This window comes from Apteryx rowi, unplaced genomic scaffold, assembly GCF_003343035.1.
Source record: "Apteryx rowi isolate R43461 unplaced genomic scaffold, aptRow1 scaffold_40, whole genome shotgun sequence".
NCBI lineage: Eukaryota > Metazoa > Chordata > Aves > Apterygiformes > Apterygidae > Apteryx > Apteryx rowi.
The window spans coordinates 62,329-85,005 of record NW_020450530.1 but is presented as its reverse complement, the minus strand read 5'-3'; the positions used below and the strand labels follow the sequence as shown (position 1 = coordinate 85,005).

Genomic DNA, 22,677 nt, shown 5'->3' with positions numbered 1-22,677 from the left:
CCCCTCGCCGCCAGGCCCCCCATAGCCCCCCCGGGCCGGGCCGGGCCGCGCCATTGTGCGCGGGGCCGCGCGTCCCGCCACACCTCGGAGCCGATCATGTAGAACTCGCCGTCCTCCTCCAGCTGGAACTTGACGGGCTTCTGCCCGAAGGTCTTGCTCAGCGCCATCATCATCATCGTGGCGGCGGCGTGGGGGGGCGGCGGCGGCGCCCGCGGTCCTGAGCGAGGCGGGGGGAGACCGGCGGCAGCGAGGGCAGCAACGACGGGCAGCGCCGCGGCCTAGTCCGGGCGCCGCCCCGCGCATGCGTCGGCGCGCCCCGCCCCCGCCGGCCGGGCCTTAAAGGAGCCGCGGGCGCCAAAAGAGGCCGTGCGTGGCAGTTGCCTCCCCGGTGCCCCCTCGCCGCCCCCTCCCCCGGGGGGGCGGTCCCTGAGGAGAGGGGCGGGGCGGCCGCTAACGGCCGTTAACGGTCGCGCGCTGAGGCGACGCTGCGCCGCGGGAGCCGGCAGAGAGGCAGGGGTAGGCGGCGCTTGGGCAGGAGGCCGGTTTATTGGTACAGCACAGTACATAAATATATACACAGTATATATCGCGGGGGTCATACGCGTCGTGCAAACGCGGAGCGGCCGCCCGGGAGCCGCCGCCGCGGCCGGGAGCGGCGCTGCGCGGAGCGGAGCGGGGGCGGGCTGGCAAACGGGCGCCGCCGGGGCTTCCTCGGCGCCGTCCTCAGTCCCCGGCGACGCGGGAGCCCAAAGCCTGACTTCATTTCGTTCACCAGGGAGAAGGGAATGGCGAGCGGTGTGAGTGGGTCGCAAGGTTAAAAGGAAGAGAATCCTTGCAACCCTCCCCCCCTCTTTTTTTTTTTTGCATAATGCTGTGTAGCCTGTGCAAAGAGCAGAGGTGAGGCTTTGCATGGTCGGAATGGTGTCCAGATGCACCTGTCCGCTGGAAATAGTGAGTGGTACGAGACCAATCAGTGCAGTAATGAGCAACCTAATATCGGGAACCTAAGTTAATAAGAACATATGGAGCAATAGGGCAGTGTCCAGCACTGAAACCTAGCATCTTGGAAGGAAGGAGGCACATTGTCTATTTACAAAACCGTATAAAATTCTAACGCATACTAGTGGTACTACATAAAACCAGGAGTAGAGCTGTGGCAGGGTACTGGCATTCACCATCACAACCATGGTGAAGTGACCCTGGCAACATAGCCACACGTCTGAATTTCTCCATAGGCAGTCAGTGTCCTTAAAACTCCCTGGCTAAGGGTGAGGAAGGCATCTCAGTGGAATCCTTCCTCCAAGGCCAACGTCTGGAACAGCAAATGGGATGCTGCTGTGAGCAATGTAAACATAGGAAATACCACCAGATCAGTTTAACATGATAGGGTTCGGGTTAATTAGGAAAGCCTGATCCCATTCCAGGCTTGCTCAAGGTCTTTTGGGATGCTATTGCTGGAAGAGCCTGGCCACATTAGGGGTTTAGTGGCTGCTCTGTCTGTAGAGAACAGGCCGGACACTTTATTTTGATAGCAACTGAAGCTGGGGCTGCTGGAACTGGAGAGGAGCAGCCTTTGTCACTTGTTGTGACTGATACCAGTTGTGTCAGATGCTGAGCCTTAAAGGAAGCCAGGAGTGGCAGTGGGAACCCTGTGTCTGTGTGGTTGCTGGAGATAAGAGAGATGAGAGGGAAATGCGGAGGATATGAGCATCCCCCTCTTCATCTGAAGGAGTTGGAGGAAGGTGTGCAGCTGAAGAAGTCCTGGCTGATCTGGCGTGGGTAGCCGTCCAGCACTTTAACCTGGACTGGGTCAAATTTCCAGTAATCTTGGCCTCTCAGGAAATAGGCAAAACCTGTGGATGGGAGATAAAGGGTTAGGAAGGACAAGGCCCACACAGCTCAGAGCTCTTTCCTAGCCTTTTGTTTTGCTGATGCACCACAGCACATGGGATGTGGAGTACTAAAAGAGAGCCTGGATTCAGGTGAAATGAATCTAGCAGCATCTTCAGCCTTTTCCAGGTTCGTGACTTGCACTGTTCTTTCATGTTGTTTTAGTTTTGATGGAAGAGCAAACAGGATGGATTTTATTTTATATATTGAGTGGTTTTAAGTATGCTATTCCAGTGCAGTAGCCTGGCCCTGGAAGCGCAGAGAAAGTTTAGGATCTGAACAAGACCAATGGCAGGGAGCTTGTGAAGACCTGCTAAAGAGTATCTGTTACTGCAGGGAAATTTCTCTGGGATTTAAGTCAATGCTGGAAGCACCGGTGAGCTATTCCACTGTGCCCTTTAGGAGGGGAAAGGGAGTCACATAGCTGTCACCCCAAGCCCCCTGAGTGTCCCCAGTGTTTCTGTGGCACTGCAATGCTGTGTTCAGCATGGGGCACCTCTGAGAGGACTAGTTAATACTGACAGCAGCCTGCTCATTCAGGACAGCTGCCTAGGCTGAAATGTGGGCAGTGGTTCTGGTGCCATCTCATCCCTTCCTTTGTTGGAAGGGGTAGCAGCTGGGTAGGACTCCATGACTGTTTCTTTGTAGAAGTTTGAATTCTCTCTGTCAGATGCCTAACTGTTAACTAATTTTTGCAATTAATAATAATAAGGCTTGCTACTTTATTGAGAGAAGCCTCAGTTCCCTACCCAGTGGAGGGAGCTGTCTTGCTCTCTATACACTGTACAGAATGTGCAATGGCTGGAAAGTGTCCATTGTTATTGAGCATCTAAATCTGCTCAGTTCTTCCAGCTGGGAAGCAAGGTCAGCCTGAAAGCCCACCCCAGAACAGGCCTTGTCCCTGCTGGCACTGACCAAACTCATCCTGAAAAGCAGCATCTATTTCCTGAGGGACGCCGCGCCAGTCGGCCATGGTCCGAGGGTAGATGTTGTCCACCTGACGGGTATGAGGGTTGAAGCGCCAGTAGTTGCCTCCGCTGAAGATGTAGATCTTGTTCTTCTCAGCCCCCCACACCAAAGCTGCCTGGACAGGGGAAGCAGGGAGGCCTAGCTCCGCAAGAGGGGTGGGGCCAGCAACCCGTCTTTCACCTTCGTAAATCCAGTACTGAGAGTCTGGTGAGGAGACAGAAAAGGTAGACAAAGATCAGAAACTCTTTAGTGTCTGATAACTCGGCAGTGAGCTGTGGAACAGGAGGTGATGCCTTGGCAGAGCTCCCAGGGAAAGGTGTTCATGAGAAGGGAAAAACCCCACCACTGTCACGGACACTGTCACCAACAGGCACTTGAAGCCCTAGGAACGCAAGGAGCTGAATTCCCACCTCTGTCCAACCCAGAGGGTGTCAGTGGGTGGGATGAGGAAGACTGCTTTAGCAGCTGTCTTTTYTCTATTTGTAGAAGTTATAATAAAAGATTTGTCTTTGCATTTGAGCTGTCCAGCTGCCCAGCCTGTTTTCTCATAGGCTTATCACTGTGGAGAGCCCTGCGTGCATGTGGAAGGACGTGTTTCTCTCGAGCTGCTCCAGTCAGCTGGGTCTGGTTGTAGTTTTCAAGTAGGCATTTGGGCAATGGATCAGAGCCCTGAGCTTTGAGTTTGCTCTGGTTATGTTGAGGGAGGATCAGAACCCGTTGCTGGATAAAACAATTTACAAAGCTGTGGAGATTGACAGGGTGAAGGTTGATTCCTGTGACACCAATGCTGTGAAGCCTGGGGCTGCCAGGTGGGGGGAAAGAAGAAAAATGGGTCATGCTCTGACTGGAGAGGGGGCACATTCCTTGTATGCCAAATCTGTGCATAGGATAGAGTGGGAGGGACCTGCATTTACCATCCAAGCCCTGCTCTTAGAGGAGAACATATGTGGGCATGCACAGGCATAAGGGGGGCATGTGGCTCTAAAGGAGTGAGCTACATAAACCAGCAAGAGGTTGCCAAACTGAAAGAGAGACTGGAAACATATTTCCAGTTTAGATTAAAATGGGAATCTCTGTAATTACCCTACAGCATGTAATACTTTTCCCTTATCTCATTTTAACTCATGGTCGGAGCCTGCCAAATTTAGCACTGTAAAGCCTTGTCTGCAGGTCAGGTACTAAGTAATCTGCTTATGCAATAACACTGCCTGCTGAGCTACTTGGTGTATTTTCTGGTGTTTGGTCTCGCAATGTACAGATGGGGCATGCATGCACAGGGCAGCCGGGTAGCTATGCAATCCTGTATCCTCTCTATTAAATTTACACAGGAAAGAGCATTAAAGAAAACAGTGAAGCTGAAGCAGGGACTATTGCTGGTTTTGGGCTCCAGAAATGGCCAGGAGGAGGTTTGGCTCCCCTATGAGTGATTGGTTTTTAACCTCTGCCGTGGCTGGAGATTGCCTGGCTCTGCACACAGGCTCCCTGTAGGCTAATTCAGCCTTGGGGTAATATGTCCAGGCCCCTGAGGAGTAGGAAGGATGGTGTCCCTCTCCTGAGCAGGGCCTCTGGTGTACAGGCTCAGGAGATGTGAAAACCTGTGAAACTATGTCTGGGGCCTCTTTCTTGCACAGTGCTTCCCAGGACAGCTGGGTGCAGATGCCCAGAGCTTTTAGATTGTCTAATAGTGGTGTTGGTTCCCATCTTCCCTCAACCTGGGGCTGCTGGAGGTACAATGGCCAATGCTCATCTGCTCCTTGCAGAGGACTCTGTTGCAGGAAAGACTTTCTTATTCCCAAAGCTGAACCAACAGGGTCATGAAAATCCATTCCGTAAAGCATCAGAGTGCATTTTGAACGGTATGTCCTGGGTAAGTCCTTGGATGGATGGAGGTGCTGTTGCAGGATGGCCAGAGACCAGGTGGGTTGCCCCCATGGCAATCCAGACTGTTGTAGTAAATGTACAGGTCAGGGCCTGCCTCTGCTTTGTACCAGCCCTGAACTGGAACAGGACCTGCCATATGGGGGGATCTGGGCTATAAGAGAAGCTGACCAGGCTCAGGTCTGACCCATTTCACTAGGACGGGCAGGAATCAGGAGTAACTTGGTGGATGCACCATGCAGAGGAGAGGTCAAGACCCATGTTGATGGAAAAGCAGGAATAATCTACCAACTCTGCAAAGAAGGTGGATTTCCAGCACTCTTTTCTGTGATACCTGAGCCAATCACTAATTCTTGGTGACTGAGGATGGCAATGAACCTGCCTTTTTCTTCCTCCTGTTTCCATCCCCAAAGGAGAGCAAGCATTTCCTTCGTCCTCCACTGCCAGCAGCATTGCCAGGGTAGAGGCTCAAAGAAAACAACTGTTCTTTTTCCAGAGGAGGAAAATATCCTGGCTATGTCTAAAATAAAAGTGACTCCTTCTTCTCTTTTCCCCCTCCACATCTGCTAAAATGTTTAAACAGAGAAGGAAAAAAATACGAAGGATCATTGGTGTGCAGAAGGCAGCTTCTCCCAGGAACTTGTTGGGTCCTGAATACCCCTCAATAAAGAAGATGCCTTTCCGAGCCCTCTGATCCCCATCCAGGTCTTACCTCGGAAAAACCAGATATTGCCCAGAGGGTCCTCGAAGGTGGCATCAACGGAGCTTGGGATCCCCTGCCAGTGACGAGAGGCTAGAGCTGGATAGCCGGCCTGCAGTTTCCCAGCTCGCAGTCGCCACACAAAACGGAACTTGAAGAAGAACAGCTCCCCCCGGATGGTGGACACGGCATCAAAATCTGTGTTGCAGACGTCGGGCTGCACAGACTGCCAAAGCACAGCCTGGTCAGGCGTCTGGGCTCACAGGAGTCCCCCTTGCCCAGCTGGGTTCAACTGACAGGACATCCCTGTGTCCAGGCCTCTCCTCCCCACCTCTCTGACCACCCTAGCGCTGAGTCCATAGAAAGGCTGTGCATTCTGCCAGTGTCTCATCAGCAAAAGCTGCTGACACCCTCTGCTCCTGGGAGCAGTGGCTTTTCCTAAACTCTGTTTAAATCCAGCCTGTTCCTTAGTAACACTGCTTGGAGGAAGACATCTTAGGCATGACTAGGCAGAAGGAGGTTTAAACAGCAGGATCCCCATCCTCTGTGATTTACAGCACTCACTGCAGGAGTGGTCTAGGCAAATGGCTCCATGGCTGCAAAACTCCATGGGTCCCTAAAGCAGGTGTCCTGGTTTCAGCCAGGTTTTGGTTGGACAAGTGCTGCCCAAAGATCCCCTCCCAGCACATCCTAACTCTACCTGGCAGTGGGGTCTGGCCTGGGCATGGTCTGGCTGACTGGCAGAATGTATGGGATACCCAGGCTCAGCTCAGCCTGAGCTCAGCAGTATGGACGGAAAACACAGGCATAAAACCACATGTAAGCCTGTTCCTAGTCTCACGGTGAGGACAGTCCCAGCAGCTGGGAACAAGCCAAAGTGATCATGGTGTTAGAAGAGGACAAAGGCAAGCTGTTCACTCACCTCCATGTTGGTGATCTCATTTGTTTCGAGGTCTGGCTGGGGTGGCTCTGCTGGCTGGGTTGGGGTTGGGTCAGGATCAAGTTTGGGTTTCCCGTAGAGGTACTGGATACCTTGTTTATCGTCCTCACTCAGGCTGAGTGGGTAGCGGAAAATGTAGAAAGGAGACATCAGCGACTTGGAGACGGCTGTGTGCTGCAGACCTAGGACATGGCCAAACTCGTGAGCAGCCACTTGGAGGAGGTCAGTGCCTACAAAGCGAAGAGATGGGAGATGCTTTTACCTGCCTGTATGAGATGGGCATCAGTGAGGGAACACTCTGAGATTAGTACTTGCTAATGACTTGCCACACAGACAGCAGAGGGAGCTCATTTATTGCTTGTGTGAGGACTGTAGCAAGAAGGTGGCATTTAAAAATAAATCCATAAAAATTCCTTCAAAGTCAGGGCCTGGCCTTTCTTCACCAGACTCAAGCAGATGTATGGGAGATCGTATTTTAGGAATACATGACCTGAAAGCATCTACAAAAGGAGAGGGGGAAGAAGGGAATTTCAGTATGCAAAATATGTCATTTGGCAGATGTTATTTAGCTTTCAATGGATCCTTTTTGAAGCTGTTAAATTTTAGGGAAAGCTGGAAAAGAGGCATAATAAGCCACAAAGCTTGTGAGCAGAGGCCAGAGGCTGTTGACAAGTCCCAGCGTATTCATTCACTTGGCTTCAACCAGAAATCCTCCAAGCTGCAGCCCAAGTGATGAGAAGGGCAGGGATGTGAGTCAGCTAATCTTGCTGCTCCAAGCGGGATATCCCTGCTGGCTCCAGGGAAGCAGGTCACTTCTCAGCACAGGGACTGGGGGGATGCTGTTGGGAAGAACGCCTGGGAAGGGCTGAGGGGAAGGTAAGCCCCTGTCTTCCTCTGCTGGTTAATGTTACATCGAAGCAACGAATTTCTACGGCACTGACACAATTAAATCGACCACATCTAGGTCATCTGAGAATGTGGGATTTCTACATCAGTGATTTATTACAAACTTTCAAGACACTTCTGTTTAGCTTGGCAGGCTCCTCACTTGATGCTTTCCAGTGTTGGCAGATCTGCTGTGCTATTGTCAGATTCTCTGGGGGAGCTGAACAACAGCACGCCTGAAAGAGCTGTGCCCGTGAGGTCCCCCCCTTGGAGTCCTGTTTCGTGCCTGCCTCTGGGGTGACCCCAAGGCACACCTTACATCTCCTTATAGTTCTGCTCTTCCCTCTGTAAAATGGGGCTAAGGATTTCCCTGTCTCGCTGAGTGCTGAGACAAGGATTAACCTGTGTTTATATTATAAAGCTCTTTTCAGCATATTAAATGGCAATTAGCTGCAAAGAGCTTTTACTACATTTATTTGTGGAAGACGTGTAGGCGGGGGAAAAAGCTGCAGAATTGGGCTGGATTCTGATGGGAACTGGCACGCATTTTGGCGGTTCCCAGTTTGCCTCCAACACTGTCCTTGTGGGAGAACCTAGGAAATTCTTCAACAACAAAGGCAGCCCCAACAAGGGGTGAAAGCTGGCAGAGCCTCCCCCTCCCTAAGTGGCAGAAATGCTTCTGCCAGACTGTCAGAAAGATCAGGTGCTTCATGATTCTTGTTTTGAGTCAGCGTGAGGGGGGTTGGAGATGTGACGTTTCTGTCCCCCATGCAGAGGGTCTGACTTGGCATAGAATAGGCACTGAAATGGAATGGGGGGGGGAGGGGGCTGCCTGAATCTTGAATGTTGATACGGACAAAATGTTTGGGAAACCCCAGAGGGGCAGGGGTTTATCTCAGGCTTTGTGGTTGTTTCTTGTTCCCTGTAGATTAACTGGGAGGGAGGAGGAGGGATTGACCTGGGTGAATTTGGGTGGGTCTTGCAGAAGTGGATGCTTTGGGCACTGATCCAGATGTTTCCAGGCAGTGCTGCAGTATCTCATGAGATACTGTGACGCCAGGCCCTGAGTGCCCAAACAGAAAGCTACCAGCCTGGATCTATTATTAGCAGAGGGGGAAAAAAAAAGTAATTTTTGATTTGATGTGGCGTTGTTTACGGTCAGAGCATTCCCAGGCCACAGTGACAGAACCGAAGCCTGAGTGGTTTCCCTTTATGGACTTGTTCAAGGAGAAAAGACTTTGCAGGCAGGCAGTGTACAGTGTGTGCAGTGACTGGGACTGAAGCCTGACTTCTATGCTGTCCTTTGGAAGATGGTTGCATCACCTGAGGCCTGAGCCTCAGTTTGCTTTCATCCCTTCCCTCTTTTATTTCTAATGGTTCCTGCCAGTGCTGGCTGCAATTCCTGTATGGCAGGGCATGTGGCTGAGCAGAGGAGCAGTCTCTCCTGTTCCCCTTTTGCTCCCCCCACATAGGCCCACTGGGAAATCAGGGTCCTTGTGCTGGACACAGGCTTTGCTGCAGCTGAAAGGTGATGAGCAAAGACTGAATACAAGTGGGCTTGCAAGCGGTGGGAGGGACACGTACCACATAAAAATGACTGTTGCCTTTGAGTTTTACAGGGGCCCTGTTCACACCACAGTTAAATCATTTCTAAGTGCACTGATATCCATCCTGGAGTGTCCACAGCTCCCTCTGAAACAGTACCGTACCCAGGTTGTTTCCAATAGTCCAGGTCTCATCATAGTCAAAATGGACATCTCCCTCCCGATGGGTCTTGGGGAAGAACGCATGTGCCAGGATCCCTCCGGGCCCATCAAAAGGCAGGTTATCTCCGTGCCAGTACCTGGAGGGAAAACACATCGCACCTCAGACAGTGTTGTACCTCAGATGAACAGCATCATATGGCCCAAGGTGTGAAGCCACCGTGAGGGGACAGCAGTTCTCGCTCCTGTTGCGAGCTCATCCCAACAGTCCGGATCGATTGCTTTGAGTTCTTCAGATTGCTACTCATCTGGTTCTGCACTGGGGGACTGAGGAGGCAGAACTCAGTCACACAAAGCCCTGGGGAGCTTTTATGTTTTTCTCATGGAGGTTTCTCTCCTCCCCCGTTCAGCTTTCGGCGCAAGACTGACTGTGGAGCCTAAATAATTAAGGAAGTGACTGCTTGAGCCAAGATTAAGTCAGCATTGCTGAATGGCAGGAGGATGTGGAGGGGCAGTCAGCAGAGAACACAGCCAAATCCTCAGGTCCTCACTCAAGCCAAGCCTGCTGCTGGCTGATGAAGGAAACCCATGAGAGATGTGACCACTTCAGAGAGCTGAGGGAGGCGCAAGCAACTACACAGAATGCAAATCTCATCACTGCTTGGACAGTCTCCAGCGCCTTTATTAGCTTGGTGCAAACAGCAGCGGAGGGAAGTTTTGCCCCCGTGCCTATTTTGCCAAAAGTGAATTTTAGGCTGGGAGCCAAGGTTCATTTAACTAAGAAACTATATTTGTCTTGGGGCAGACATTTAGCTCGTTCAGTCAAGGGACAGGATGGAGGACCTGAAGATGGTAAGTCAGGACAAGACTTAGAAAAACAACTTTAGGGCAGAGAAACATAAACGTACCAGGGAAATTAATGAACGATTAGTAATGGTACTGTGCACAGCCCACATGGAACTGCTGCACTTTCACCAAGCAGCTCTCACCTGACAAAACCCCCCCCCAAAGTCTGAAAGTGGAAACATGAGCCTCCATTTAAGTGCCTAAATTGTACGCTGACAGTTCATTCTGCTCTTGTAAAAGCCTAGGGATCTTGCTTGCAGGGCTGCTGCTCTGCTGGGAAGGAGGGTGTCGCTGCCCACCGCGCTCACCTTGTGAAGTCGATGACGATGTCAGCCCGGCCCTCTTGCACCTCAGTGAAGGTCAGCGGGGTCACATCGCTCCACACTTTCAAAGCTTCCTCGATGGTCCGTCTCACTTTAGCTTTTACGAGTTGCCATGGGAACCTGATAATTCTGAAAGGCAACAGGCACTGGATGAAGATAGGCACTGCTGTCATGAAGACACTAGATGTAGGATCAGTGGCATTAGGGTAGCTATTCTCTGTTAGCACTGAAACATCTCCAATCCATAGAGGCACTGCGCCGGCACCCTCTTCCAAGCAACATGTGCAGCAGATAAATCCCATCAGTGTTGAACCCCTTTTGCTGGTGGGCCCAGGGGTGAGTTCTCCAGATCAGTCCTCTGAACAGCCGCTATTGGCCTGGCCTGATGTGAAGGTAACTGTGCCCACCAGCGCTGCAGTTGTTGTCACTGCTGAGGGGACCCACAAAGGTGCCAAAGGTGCTGGACGGAAAGGTGGCCCCTCATATTAGCAGGTACTGTGATGCCAGGAATTGAATCCTCTCTGCTGTCTCCAAGAACAGTGGAGGAGGGAGACTGCAGCAAAATGTGCTGGTCGCCCTGCCCTTTTGGTGGCTCTGAAATCAACTCATAATTTCATCTAGTGGTCTCTTATGGATGGAGCTGCTGTCTCTGTTATGACCCAGCTAGACAGTGACTGTGAGAGATCACAGCGCTGCCATCGTGACAGGGCTGTCACCCTCTTGTCATTGTGCAATTTTATGCATTTTTCACTAGAAACTTTGTGATGGCCATTTCTGGAGAATTTTGCAGAAGATCTGTGTTTTTCTGAAGTGCTGCAACATTTCCCAGGTCTGTCCCTTGTGAGTCCATGCCCACAGAGGTACATGGGAATGGTGTGATGTGATTTTTCCTTCTAAAATTCTGCTGTAAGGGCATTTTTTGCCCCTGGAGACCTGGGCTTGCTCAGAGCAGCTGATGCCTCTTGTGAGCTCCTATAACATAACCAGACTATAAGGGCTGCTGCAGAGGGAGTTTTCATTCCCTTCAGTTAACAATGTTGGTGTGTGTTCATCTCAGTTGTGTTTCTTTCTTTAACACTGTTGACCAAAGGAAAAAGCCTTTCTGTTACCTATAGCCTCCCAAGGCTATGAGGAAAGAGTCTCCTGCACTTAATTAAATACAAGATGATTGAAATGCTGTCAAAGAACATACGAGTGTGCTCACTTTTCCACTCTTGCCCCTGTGGACAATTAGGGAAACCTAGGACAACCCTTCCTTAAGCTTGCACAGCAGATTCACAACATGTGAAAATGTGTGAGGTGATTTGGGCAAAACTTTACGCTGAGGTTGTGTTTATGGGAACGTCAATAACAGCAGAATAAAAAGGGCTTTTTAAAATAAACTGTGAGGTGAGCTCACAGAATGGTGGCTGTGGGGGGCCAGGGCACAGCAGGAGTGGGCGAGGGTGGAGCTGAGGCCCTGTATGTGTCAGGGACGTATGTGTAGGGGAGTGAACGTATGTGTGTGGGGTGCTGATGGGTGGCATTGATGTGGGGCTGGCCAGGGGTGACGTGAGAGCTGTGCAGACTGTGTTTGGACAGGGGTGGGTGAGCAGCTGCGCTTATGGGAGCACGTGTCTGAGGCGATGTGGAGACACTGGTACGACCCCGCTGATGTATCAGCGTGCGGCTCCCCTGTCCCCAGGCTGGCGCTGCCACGTTTGAGGGCTGCCCTCCAGGTTTATGGGCATGTTGCAGGGAAGCACAGCATGCTGTGTTCCAGGTAACCTCGGACTGAGAGCTTTGGAGAGGGATAACCAAACAAGCCTAACTCCCCTTTCGGGCCTCTCTTACTTGTAGGTGAGATCGGTCTTGTCCCAGCGCCCCCCTGAGAGGACGAACCGCTTCTGCCGGTTCCGCCCATTCTGGCCATCCGGCAGCACGGGGAGATCCGGCACGCCGCACCGGGGTGGGTTCCAGCGTGTCGCCTGCTCCTCTGCACCCACAGGGAAGCCCTTGGTGGGTACACCAGTCCCCACAGCGTTCACCAAGGAAGAAAGCCAAGGACTCTGCTCCTTCCAGGTGTGGTGTTTTCGAGACACATCCTGAAAGAGAAAAGAAAAGGCATTACTTCAGTGTCTGGGACGAGAACTCCTGATGCAGAGTGGCAAATGTCTCTCCACAGCAGTCCTGCAGCGGTGAGTTCCATGTCTCTATGGGGCCATCCCACCCTGCTGTGGGGCACATCTGCTCCCCACAAAGATCCTCTGTTCCCTATCTCTGGTGGTGGCCCTTCCCTGGACTCTGCTGCTCCCAGGCTGGTGTACACCTGAGAGGCAGTATGTAAGGCCATGGCATTCCCTGAGCACTGGTTTATTTTTGGTCCACTCTTTCTTGGCAGCTGTCTGGCAGGAAATGCTTTTGCAAATTGTGGATGAGAACCAGACCCTCCAAAAAAGAAACAAGTCACTAGAGAGTAAACTCTCCCCCTTTGCCCCGCATCCTTTTAACCTCTATTCCACCCTGGCCCTGGGTAGGGAAGATGTTAATGGAAGGAAGCCATTAGCCCCCCAGCACACAGTTGTATCCCCCATTCTCCCTCCCATGGCATCCCCTTGCTGTCCTGGCATGGTGAACAGTCCCTCAGCATGGCTAGGATACAGTGGAAGCTGGAGAGCGGGACACAGGGGTCTGGGAGTTGGCTTAGAGCCAGGGCACAGGGCAGCGGTGATTTTCCCCTGGAGCCCCTATCACTGTCTTAGGTCATTGAATCTCAAGAGCGGGGTGTGCAGGACCCTGTCCCCTCACCTCACTCTGCCTGTGACTGTACTCGGGGATAGGACCGCCTGGGCTGTCCCACACTTAATTAGAAAGGTAGGGTTCCTCTTGGCAGCATTGGTTAGTGCTAAATAGCCTCAATGTACTGGCTTGTACTGGCTTCCCACTTGGCAGAGGGGTTATGGGGCACAGGGCCACCACGATGCATGACCCACATTAAATTCACAATCTGCTGTGAGGCATGTGGGGTGAGAGGGTGGGTAGGCCCCTGAGCAACCAGGCTGCACAAGGCAGAGGTCCAAGTGCAGAATTCGTCACCTAATTCTGTGCAGCCAAGTTTAAAGGTGTTTGAGCACGAGGAGGAGTCAAGATGCAGAGTGACACGTCTCTATCCAGACAGATGGGCTCCCATCCAACAGGGCTCCAGAGAGAGGACCCAGGACCCCTTCCTATCCCTGCAAAGGGCTCCATCTTCCAGGCCAGTTTTCCCTCCTGCCTTGCCAGGGATGTGAAGGTCAGGCTGGCATGATGCCAGATCTGCCATGATGCCGTGTAATCCGCATGTTGCCGTCACTCTGTTCCCCTACAATGAGCCCATTCATGCGGGCAGGAATGAAGTGTGAAGCCCTTGACATTAATTCCGCTATCAGGCTCCCGTCTCTGTAATGGCCCTGTGCCTTTGAGCAATGCATGGATGGACACAAGAACCAGGCAGGTCATGCAAGGTGCATTTTAGGTGTCTGGCTCTTATTTCTGTCACCACTCCAGCCTGCTGACTTGTTCTTCCCAGCCAGTCAGACACCCTATGACTTGGCGCCTATCACCTCCTGCTAGCCTTTGCCTCAGAAACCAGGCCCTGCATCAACCCAGTCTGGGTGTCCCAATGCACTTTCATGCACCACAGGAATTGCACCATCTACCCTCCAAAGAGAGAAAGACATTTTCCGTGCTGTATAACAAAGCTTACCCAACCCACCAGCTGTGGCACTGAGAGTTTATCTAATGCTTTAATGAAAGGAGGGTGTGTGGGGTGGCCTGTCCAAGGGGAGTCTGCCACACTGCTTCTGGTGAATACTGGAGCCCTGCCAAGTTGGAGATACCTGTGTTTCTAAGGGGAGCTCTTAGAGAGCTGCCTGGCACCCTGCCTGGGCTGGCAGCTAATGGCTGCAAGAGACAAATGGCAGGAGAAGCTGATAAGGTTCGTGTCCTGGCCAGCATCTTGCTCTCAGCCCTGATGAGACTCTGCTGAGTGTATAATGGCAGCTGGGCTTGCTGATGCTTTTCACTGAAGTCCAGTCTGAAGGGGCTTTCTGGTCCTCACTACACACTCACTCGCATGAATCCCAAGAGTGCTTGCCACCACCTGAAGCAGGACCTGCCACCCTGGGGACATCAGGTAATGAATGTGTCTGGATTCCCAGGAGCAGGAGATGCTGGCCAGTCACACCAAGGCACATGAGCAGGAGTGGAGATGGACCCTGGGGAGAGCCCTCGCCGTGGAGCTGGGGGCATTGTGAAGCCCTCAAGGAATTACTCAGGTAGGCAAGTGGGCTGGAGCTGACCCAGATGGGCTCACTCCTGGCTTTTTGTCTCAACTGTGCCAGGAACATCCCCCTGGGCTGCTGGAGCGCCTGACAGGTCTCCCAGAAAGGCCTGTTATTGGCTTCATGGCTGGGGACACTGGCACAGGTTTGGGACCATCATCTTCCTCTGAGCTGGGGCAGAGAGGGGAGAAATTGCCTGTTTCCTTCTTGCCTGGAGGGAGCCCATGTTCAGGGGCAAAGGGAAGGTAAGTTTTGTCTCCTCTTTAGTGAACTGGAGGCCACTGGCATGAAATTTGGCTGTCCAAACCCCATTTTGCGTTGGGCAGGACCCTCCCTGCTCCTGCCTGCCTGCACTCTGCCATGACCCTGGCTCTGTGAAGGGGGACACAGACTGGCCCTGTGAATGGCTCCAGGTGGAGGCAGGAGGTTAGATCTGCCCACCTGCCCCATGTGCTCGCTGTGCCCCTGGACAAACAGTTGGTAGGGCAGCAAGTCTCTCCCTGTCGTCACTGTACCGGCATTAGCATGATGGCAGGAAAGGGCTGGAAAAGGCCACTGCAGGCACAGCCGGCAAAGGGAAATGTGACAGGCAGAAACCACTTGCCAAACAATGCTCTGGAGACGTGTCAGGCTTGAGATTTCAGCCTCCTTGGCAGGACACGCCTCGCTGCAGTCACTTCCCAAGCCTTAGATAACGTGTCCTCTCGCTTAAGGTTGCATCCTACCCACCCAGTGCTGAGACCACCCCTCTGTGGGGTGTGTGTGGGGATGTGAGAGAGAGCTGGCTTTGTTCTCTGGAGCCAAGCTGTGGTCTACAGCCCTGACTGCTTGGGTAGCGGGTGGCAGCACCCCAGCGGACCCCACCTGCCCTCCCTCCAGGAGCAGCACTGGGACTGTGCTGCTGCTGAAAAAAGCAAGTGCAAACCTGTGAAGGGAGGTGGAGGAAGGCACTGGCTGCTGGGCAACCATCGGGGTGTCCCCACTCCTCCCATCCCAACACTGGAGGGGAAAAGATTACCAAAGACCAACATCAGAGGGAGGTCCCYGCAACCCAGGGAAGGTGTTCAGACCAGCTGAGTGCAGAGCTGGGTTAGTGCATAGGGAAAGCACCTACAGGGGAGAAGGGGAACTGGACAAATAAGGCAAGAGAGCCTGTTTCACCCTCCAGCAATCCCTTGTGGCCAGCCTGGGGGAAATGAGGGACTCCAGAAACCTGCCAGCCTGTCTCCTGAAGCATCGCTATACCCCAGCCCATGAGAAGCCTTCCCAGGGTGCATGGGCCTGGCTCTGAGCCTCTGGCTAAGGCTGTGTGCAGCCACTTGCACTGCCCTTCTTGATGTAGCCTACAGTCAGAGATGGCTGCTGTGCCTGGGAACAGGCAGCTTTTAGCTACAGGAAAAGGCCTGAGCTTTGCAACAGAGACTGAGCAGCTCAGTATCTGCACAAAGTCTCTGCATAAGCGCAGAGAGAGTGCCTGTCTGCCAGGCCTAAAACCATGGATAGAGGGCAGTGAGGACAGTGGAGGGGTAGAGCTGTACACAAACAGGGCTGTGCTGCAGGCTGGCCACAGCCCCTCGCAAAGAGAGCACCACTTCCTAGCAGCCTTGTGACCAAAAGACTGATGGGGAACAGGAGGGAAAGGAAAAATCCCATGGGAGAGCAGAAACCACAGCGGAGATGCAGACTGCCCACTCGGTTTCCTCCAGCTTTATCAGCCCTCAAGTGCTATGACACAACAGACATCACTTCTGGGTCTGCTGGGGCCAGATGAACACTGGCCAAGCTCCCCAGGAAGTGTCGCAGCCATCCCGACGAGCCAGGAGCATCTTCAGCCTCATTGTGTTGAGCAGCACTCGCCCTCCAGAGCCTCCCAGAAGAAGAAGCAGCCGGAGCAGCACAGCTACAATGGAGTATCAGCAACATGGTGTATAAAAAGCCTCAAAAGCAAAGCTGCTGTCTGGCACTGGCAGTCCCAGTGCTCCTCTCTGCCTGGGTCCATTCTCTATTGCCTGCCCTGCACTTAAACCTGTCTCCAGTGTCGCACCTAATCACCTCCGTGACTGGGCTTCAGCCTGCTCCTGCAGCATGGACATGAAGGGAAACCCCATTCCCTGGCAGATGGGAGCGACCGGACAAGTTACTACTGCAACATGAATCCCATCAGTCTCAGATACCTCCTCTTTCATTGGGGGCTATTTCCTCTTCTGCTAGGGGATGAGCTAATGCATTTTTCTCCCACCTCCCTGTCCCCTTTGCTGCTGCTTTTCCATTTCTCCCTGCTTTCTCCTTCTGTTACCCAGTGTGTTTGGTGAGGCCCTGGTATTTGCTGTCTGTTTGGCTAGTCAGAAGGACCCACAGGCTACTGAAGCACTATTTTCCTCCCACCTATAGCTCAATGCATGGGGAAGGAGAGTACAGATGCTTTCCCCTGCAATTTGCAAGACAGTTTCATCACCCCATCCCTGGCCACTGCCTTGTGGCTTTGCCCCTTGGGGGCTCTGCACCCCTTTCTCCCTTAACAAATTGCAGTATTCTTGAATGAGATCAGCGCTGTTTTCCTGATGCAGAGTGCTGTGCCTGGTTGTTTGGCCATTCTGCCTCTCAGCCCAGCATAGGTTTGCAGGTTTGGATTTCAAAGTGTGGCTACAGCCTTTAGTTAGCAATAAGACTGGAACCAGCTCCACTCCAGTCTGGGAGAGTGGAGACAGGTTACATCCCAGAAGTGCAGTGCTGCGTGACCTTGGAAGGTGCTAATGATGCAGCTGACATTTCAGGGCAGAGATGACACATTTTTGGTCTGGTTGGACCCCTGAGCTGAGCATGCTCTTAATCAATAGGCAGTATTAGTGGAAATGGGAAACTCAGTGGAAACAATGCATAGACAAAGTCACCAGATTTATTGACCCTACTCCCCACCCCTACCCTGAACAGGTCGGAGTCTCCCAATCCCTCTGACTATGAACTCTTTGCTTACACAAAATGCTGTTGCAACAGGACTGGCTCCTTCCTGCTGCGCTACAGTCTGGTCCCACTGTACTCAGAGCCAGAGGGGATGCGAAGGCCAAGGCTAACCTTTGGCCAAATGAGGCCAAACTGCAGGGCCTGGTGTTGCATGCACAGCTGGATGTTCCTTTCCACTCACTTCCCATACTCCATGCACCATCAAGCGCTACCTCCTGAGGCTTGATGGTTTATTTCCGGATTATTTGGTGGTAGTTGTTATTGGCAACAAAAAAAGGAAAATGTTTATTTTTCCTAAGCAACATGGAACATGAAACATTGTGGACTGCAGATGTTTATGGCCACAGACAGAATGAAAAGGCCTAGGCTCTGATGTAACAAGGGAAAGCAAATGAATAAACACTGCAGGACTATTTTTATTATCAGACAGTTTAATTATGTGACAGTTTGTGAGTCTAGTCCATCAGTGGCACCACAACCAAGCTGCTGGTGTCACCCAAGCAACAATTTGCCAGAAACAGGAGTTCTTACAAAGCAAACAAACCCCTGGATATGCCCCTGGGAAAGCAAAAGGTTTCAAGAACCCTTAATCTGATGACCATCCCCTTGAAACCAAGAAACCACTCTGGGATGCAGCACACTCCAGCCAGAGGAGGAAGAGATTTGAGGTTTTTTGTTCGTTGTGTATTTACGTGCAAGTTAAGGTGAGCAATGAGTTATCAGCACCCAGCTCAAGGATAACAGCCAGGACATCTGCTGGGTACAGCTACCTGGCACAGTGCAGCCCTCTCCAAAGCTGTGGGGGGATGTTCTACCTTCAGCGAGTATATCCTTCTCAGATGTTCAGGCTGCAATCTTTAAACCTACAGAACAAGCACTTCCCCCTGCCCAGTCTCCTGGAGAGGTCTGCTGCAGTCCAGGGCCCTGGTCTGTGGGGTTTGCCTAATTTTCAGAGCTGGTTCTGTAGCAGATGCCCTGGGGAGAGTCAGTGAAGACTCTCAGGCTGCTGGAAAGTTAGGAAGAAAAAACAAGGCACTGTACTAGAGTGGCTCAACTTTGCTATCAATATGCAATAGTTTTAGCAGCTTTGTCCTGAAAGACACATTGGTTACACCCCTGTGTGGCCTTTTCGGTGCAGGATACCATGGAGAACAAGAATAGGTCCTATCGTTGAGCTAACTAACAGTGAATCTGCAYGCACATGCTGCCCTGGCAGGATCAGGATGAGCAGAAAACCCAAGCTGACAAGCCCAGCAGCCTCTACATACAGCAACAGTCTGAAAACTACTGCTCAGTCTGAACCTGATCTCTGTCCTGGACAGAGTGCAGCTCTCCCATGGGTTCGCCAGGGAATCTCCTCTGGATGCCTCTTGTCCCAGCTGTTCCTCACTTCAGGGTGGCTGCAGGGCTCACAGCACACTAGGAATGCTTCCACTTCAAACATCTTGAAACTTGAACCAAACCCAATCTGAAACTCGTCCAAAGCTTGCAAATGCTCTGACAGCTCGTGCTTATTCTTCGCATTTCCACACACCTCCAGAATCAGGCAGGACCTACATCTAAGAGGAACATTTCTACTTGTTACGCTTTCCATCCCCTTCTTGGACTGCTGGAGCACAAATAACCCTTCTCAGCTGTTCTTGTCCAGGCAGAAACCCTACTGTGAGATGATTCCTTCTGCCCAAATTGCACCAAGAGGAGGAGTTTTGGTCACCCTGTGTTATTTCTGTCTGCCCTGGGGGTCTTGTCTGCATCAGGATCTCAGTGAACTTCTAAACTGTGTCTGTGCCCCTCAGTGAACCGCTGCAGTGGAGAATTTTGCCTGACAGCCGTGTGCTGACTCAGCTTCCATTCATGCCACAGGCTGAGCCTGCCCCCAGTGTAAGAATATCCAAGAGCCCTTCATTTACTTGTCTGCTGTACTTGGGGATTAGTATGGAAGAGCTGAGAGTGTCTCTGATGTGAAAAGTCTCTGCAGGACAATTTATACAAGATTCTTTTTAAACAACAGACCTAGACAGTGCACACTGCCTCTGCTGAGCCCCAAGAGTTATGGTGCTAGGGCAGGATACACATGGGGGGAGTGAGCAGAGTGCAGTATGAGCTGGAGTGGGGGCTCTTCCCCCAAGCACTTCTCTTCTCCCTCCTCTTTTCTCCCTTTCCCATCTTCTTTGTTGGCTGCATGCTCTGAGTCTGCCACACTGCAGGGTGTGCATGGGTGCGTTGCATGTGAAAGCACAAACACAACAAACCCGCTGGAGAATAACTGCTTACATGTGTCTTGAGTTTCTCCCGGAGCAGAGGATAAACATGCCTAAAATTACCTTAACACTCATTGCAGTATTTAAATAACCAAACCAAACAATGCAAATGAAACCCTTCCTGCAAGAGCTGCCTGAGCCCTGAGCGAGGCAGGCGAGTCCCGCTGGCCTCCCCCCAGCTCCTCTCTCAGCCAGCAGGGAAGGGCAGTGCAGTGCCTTCCAGGTGAGAACCTGCTGGGTTCAGGGAGAGAGCTGCGGGATGGGGCTCCTGATGGATTATGCTGGCAGCTGGGAAGGTGCACGCCACTTCTCTACGGATAGATAGTTTCCCATCAAAATGGACTGACTTTGATTTCCCAGGGGAACCAAAAGTAATGCAGGAATTCAGTGTGTGCGCGTGCACTGCCCTGAGGACTGCAGGTCTTTTGTTCTCAGGCTTTACAGTGGACACCAGAGACAGCCTGTATTCTGCTCTCAGTTTTCTCTTTTTTTCTATAGGTGTTAATGCAAAAGTGAAGGATAACTAAGAGCTTTGCTCCAAAGAATTCCAGCTCCTCCTGTAACTTCCCCTGTGTAGCCTGACTTAAAATGAATCTTAGCCCTTGACTCCCTCCCCCCATCCCCCAAGCTAATGCTGTTGTGATTTGTTACTGGAGCACCTAATAGCCCCAGGCATGGTCCAGCATCCTGCTGTGCTCCGTGCTGTATAGTGCAGTCCTTGCCCACCCCATCTACTAGCACAGAGCTTGAGGAAGTCACCATCCTCTAGCCTGTAAGCATGTGGGTCTCTCTTCCCAGCTCAGCCCCTTGGCTCCTTTCTCATTTGTCACCTGGCAGCAAGGTGGTTTATCACCAGGTGCACAGAAAGGAAAATAGCCAGAGTTAGACATATGGAAATATCTCTTTGTGCAGAGAGACTAAAAATAGCCAGAAGAAATGAACATGTGATGGCACGGCAGAGGTCTCTTATGAGGGAAGCGGACACCCAGTTACGTGGGCAGCGACAATACAAGGGCCACTGTCAACCCAGCGATCCCACTTCGGCCACTCTGCACCGACATGCTTACCACGGCTGGGGAGATTACTCCTGTCAGCTTACATGCAATAAGCATTGAGCTTGTGAGAGCAACTTCTGTGATGCTGGCTTCCCTGTTCACTTCAGAGGCAGCAGAATGACCTTCAGAAGCCTTGACACCAGATCAGAAACGTGTACCCAAAAAGGCATCTATTTTGGATGGAGAGAACTTTCCTTCGAAAGGATGGGAAAGCATCGGTCCATTTCAAACCCAAACACAATGCAGCCACCATCTCTGGAGAGACTGAGTGAAATGCTTTGATTTTTAACCATGAGCTCCATGTGGCTGGCCAAATGCACCAGCACAAGATGTCTCTGAATAAAACATATCAGTGAGGACATCACCTAGAGTTGCTCCAACTAGGAGAAAAGTATTAGCACTCAGAGTTCAGAGCATTAGCCTGGCGTGAAGAAAACCCATCCCTGGGCAGCAGACTGCCAACTGGGGGGCCTTCTTCAGGAATGCGATCTTGGATTAGATGGACCATGAGTCTAAGCAGACCTCAGTCCCTGCATTAACTGCACTCTTCCAGCATTTTGGTATATTCCCCTCTGTTCAAGGGGCACTGGCCAAGACAGATAAGCCTCAGCAACCTCTGCATTCAGTCAGCAGCTGCGGACGCAGGCAAAACGGATGTGAACAGTGCAAGTCTCAGTTGGACCAGACCAAAGTTCACACAGGGTGTGAAAACCTAGGGCTGGCTCTCCCCTTTCCCTCAGGATCGTGCACAGGTCTGTGCTGGCGGCATGACTCTGACCAGAGGCTGCGCAAGTCCCTCCAGGAACAGCAATTTCTCAGCTTGCATTCAGCAGAGCGTGAGGCACCCTGCCAGCCCAGGAATCTCCAGCATCGTGCAGCTGGAGCTCTGTCCTCTTTACATGCCACCCAGCCCGCCACTTGCTAAATTTAGATCCGGGTGAAATCTGCAGAGTGGTGTCATAACTGGGGTGCAGAGCACCTTGTGTGAGCGCATGGCCTCGCCTTCCAGAGGCACAGCAGAGCTAAGTGCAGTGACACTTTGTTTTGAAAAATACAAGCACTTGGGGGCCCAAGGCTGCTCTACGCCAAGTCCCAGCCCACAGCATATTTAGCAGCCAAGTTAGAAAGTACTCAGATGACAGAGCCGATAATAAAACCATCGACAGAACCTGAACTAATCCCCTTGGGCTGCTACTGGGCATTTGCTCTGTCATTATTTTATGGCACGCTAGCAAAGCGCMTGTATATAATAACCCAATTACGCATGCACACATTCCCGGCACAAGGAGCTCTCTGTCTTTCCAGTCCCCCAAATCTCTCACACACCACTGCTCTTCTCCAGCAGCAGCAGTGCCTGCTGCTCGCAGCCCCATTCCAGGTGCTAGGATCTGGCAGGCATGTCCAGGAAGAAAGCCCTGCTCGCCTCCTGCCTGCACGTTTTATTCATCCATTTAGTCTCCTCTCCCTGTAACTTCTCGCTTTCATGTGGAATTGCCAGCACAGCGTGTGGGATGCGTTATTAGCAGGCAGCAAGTGCTCTGCTACCTTTAAAGGAAGGGGGGATCCCTTGTCCTCTTGTAAACCCTCATTGTCCCGGTCCTTGCCCTGCTAGTTTGTTTTTCCCGTTCCCTCTCTCGCTCCACAAAAGGGAGCGCGTTTATAAGACCTGCCCTGACACACCAAAACGCCAGCGGCGCCCGCTCTGCCCCCGCACCATGAAGCCGTGCGTGCCGCCTCGGGCGGGCAGTGCTGCCCGCGGCGCGGGGGTGCCGGGCCTCGGCCCAGCAGCGCCTCGCTGCCCGTGCCGGCGCCCCGGGGAAGTCGGGGGGGCGCATTGTCCCCGCGGGGAGGCAGATGCCCCCCTCGGAGCAGCGGCGAAAGCGCCGCGGTGCCAGAGGCGAGGGGCGGCGGGAGCGGGGGAGGAGGGCAGCGCCCGGAGCCGGGTGCCCCGCCGCGGCGGGGGGC

The 22,677-nt window shown here is 52.4% G+C and overlaps 2 protein-coding genes across 2 annotated transcripts in view; both read right to left on the bottom strand.

Moving 5' to 3' along the window:
• The window catches only part of SMARCB1 (SWI/SNF related, matrix associated, actin dependent regulator of chromatin, subfamily b, member 1), a 13,915-nt gene extending 13,635 nt beyond the window's left edge, over positions 1–280 (bottom strand). Inside the window, exon 1 of the mRNA XM_026075080.1 lies at positions 84–280. Within this exon, the coding sequence (XP_025930865.1) occupies positions 84–176 (93 nt within the window). The 5' untranslated portion in view covers positions 177–280. The remainder of the gene's footprint in view (positions 1–83) is intronic.
• Positions 281–690: 410 nt separating this feature from the next.
• The window catches only part of MMP11 (matrix metallopeptidase 11), a 26,558-nt gene continuing 4,571 nt past the window's right edge, over positions 691–22,677 (bottom strand). The window contains exons 2-8 of the mRNA XM_026075254.1: positions 11,968–12,243; positions 10,120–10,263; positions 8,972–9,105; positions 6,360–6,607; positions 5,450–5,663; positions 2,806–3,063; positions 691–1,853 (exon numbers count right to left, since the gene is read on the bottom strand). Of these exons, the coding sequence (XP_025931039.1) occupies positions 1,720–1,853; positions 2,806–3,063; positions 5,450–5,663; positions 6,360–6,607; positions 8,972–9,105; positions 10,120–10,263; positions 11,968–12,243 (1,408 nt within the window). The 3' untranslated portion in view covers positions 691–1,719. The remainder of the gene's footprint in view (positions 1,854–2,805; positions 3,064–5,449; positions 5,664–6,359; positions 6,608–8,971; positions 9,106–10,119; positions 10,264–11,967; positions 12,244–22,677) is intronic.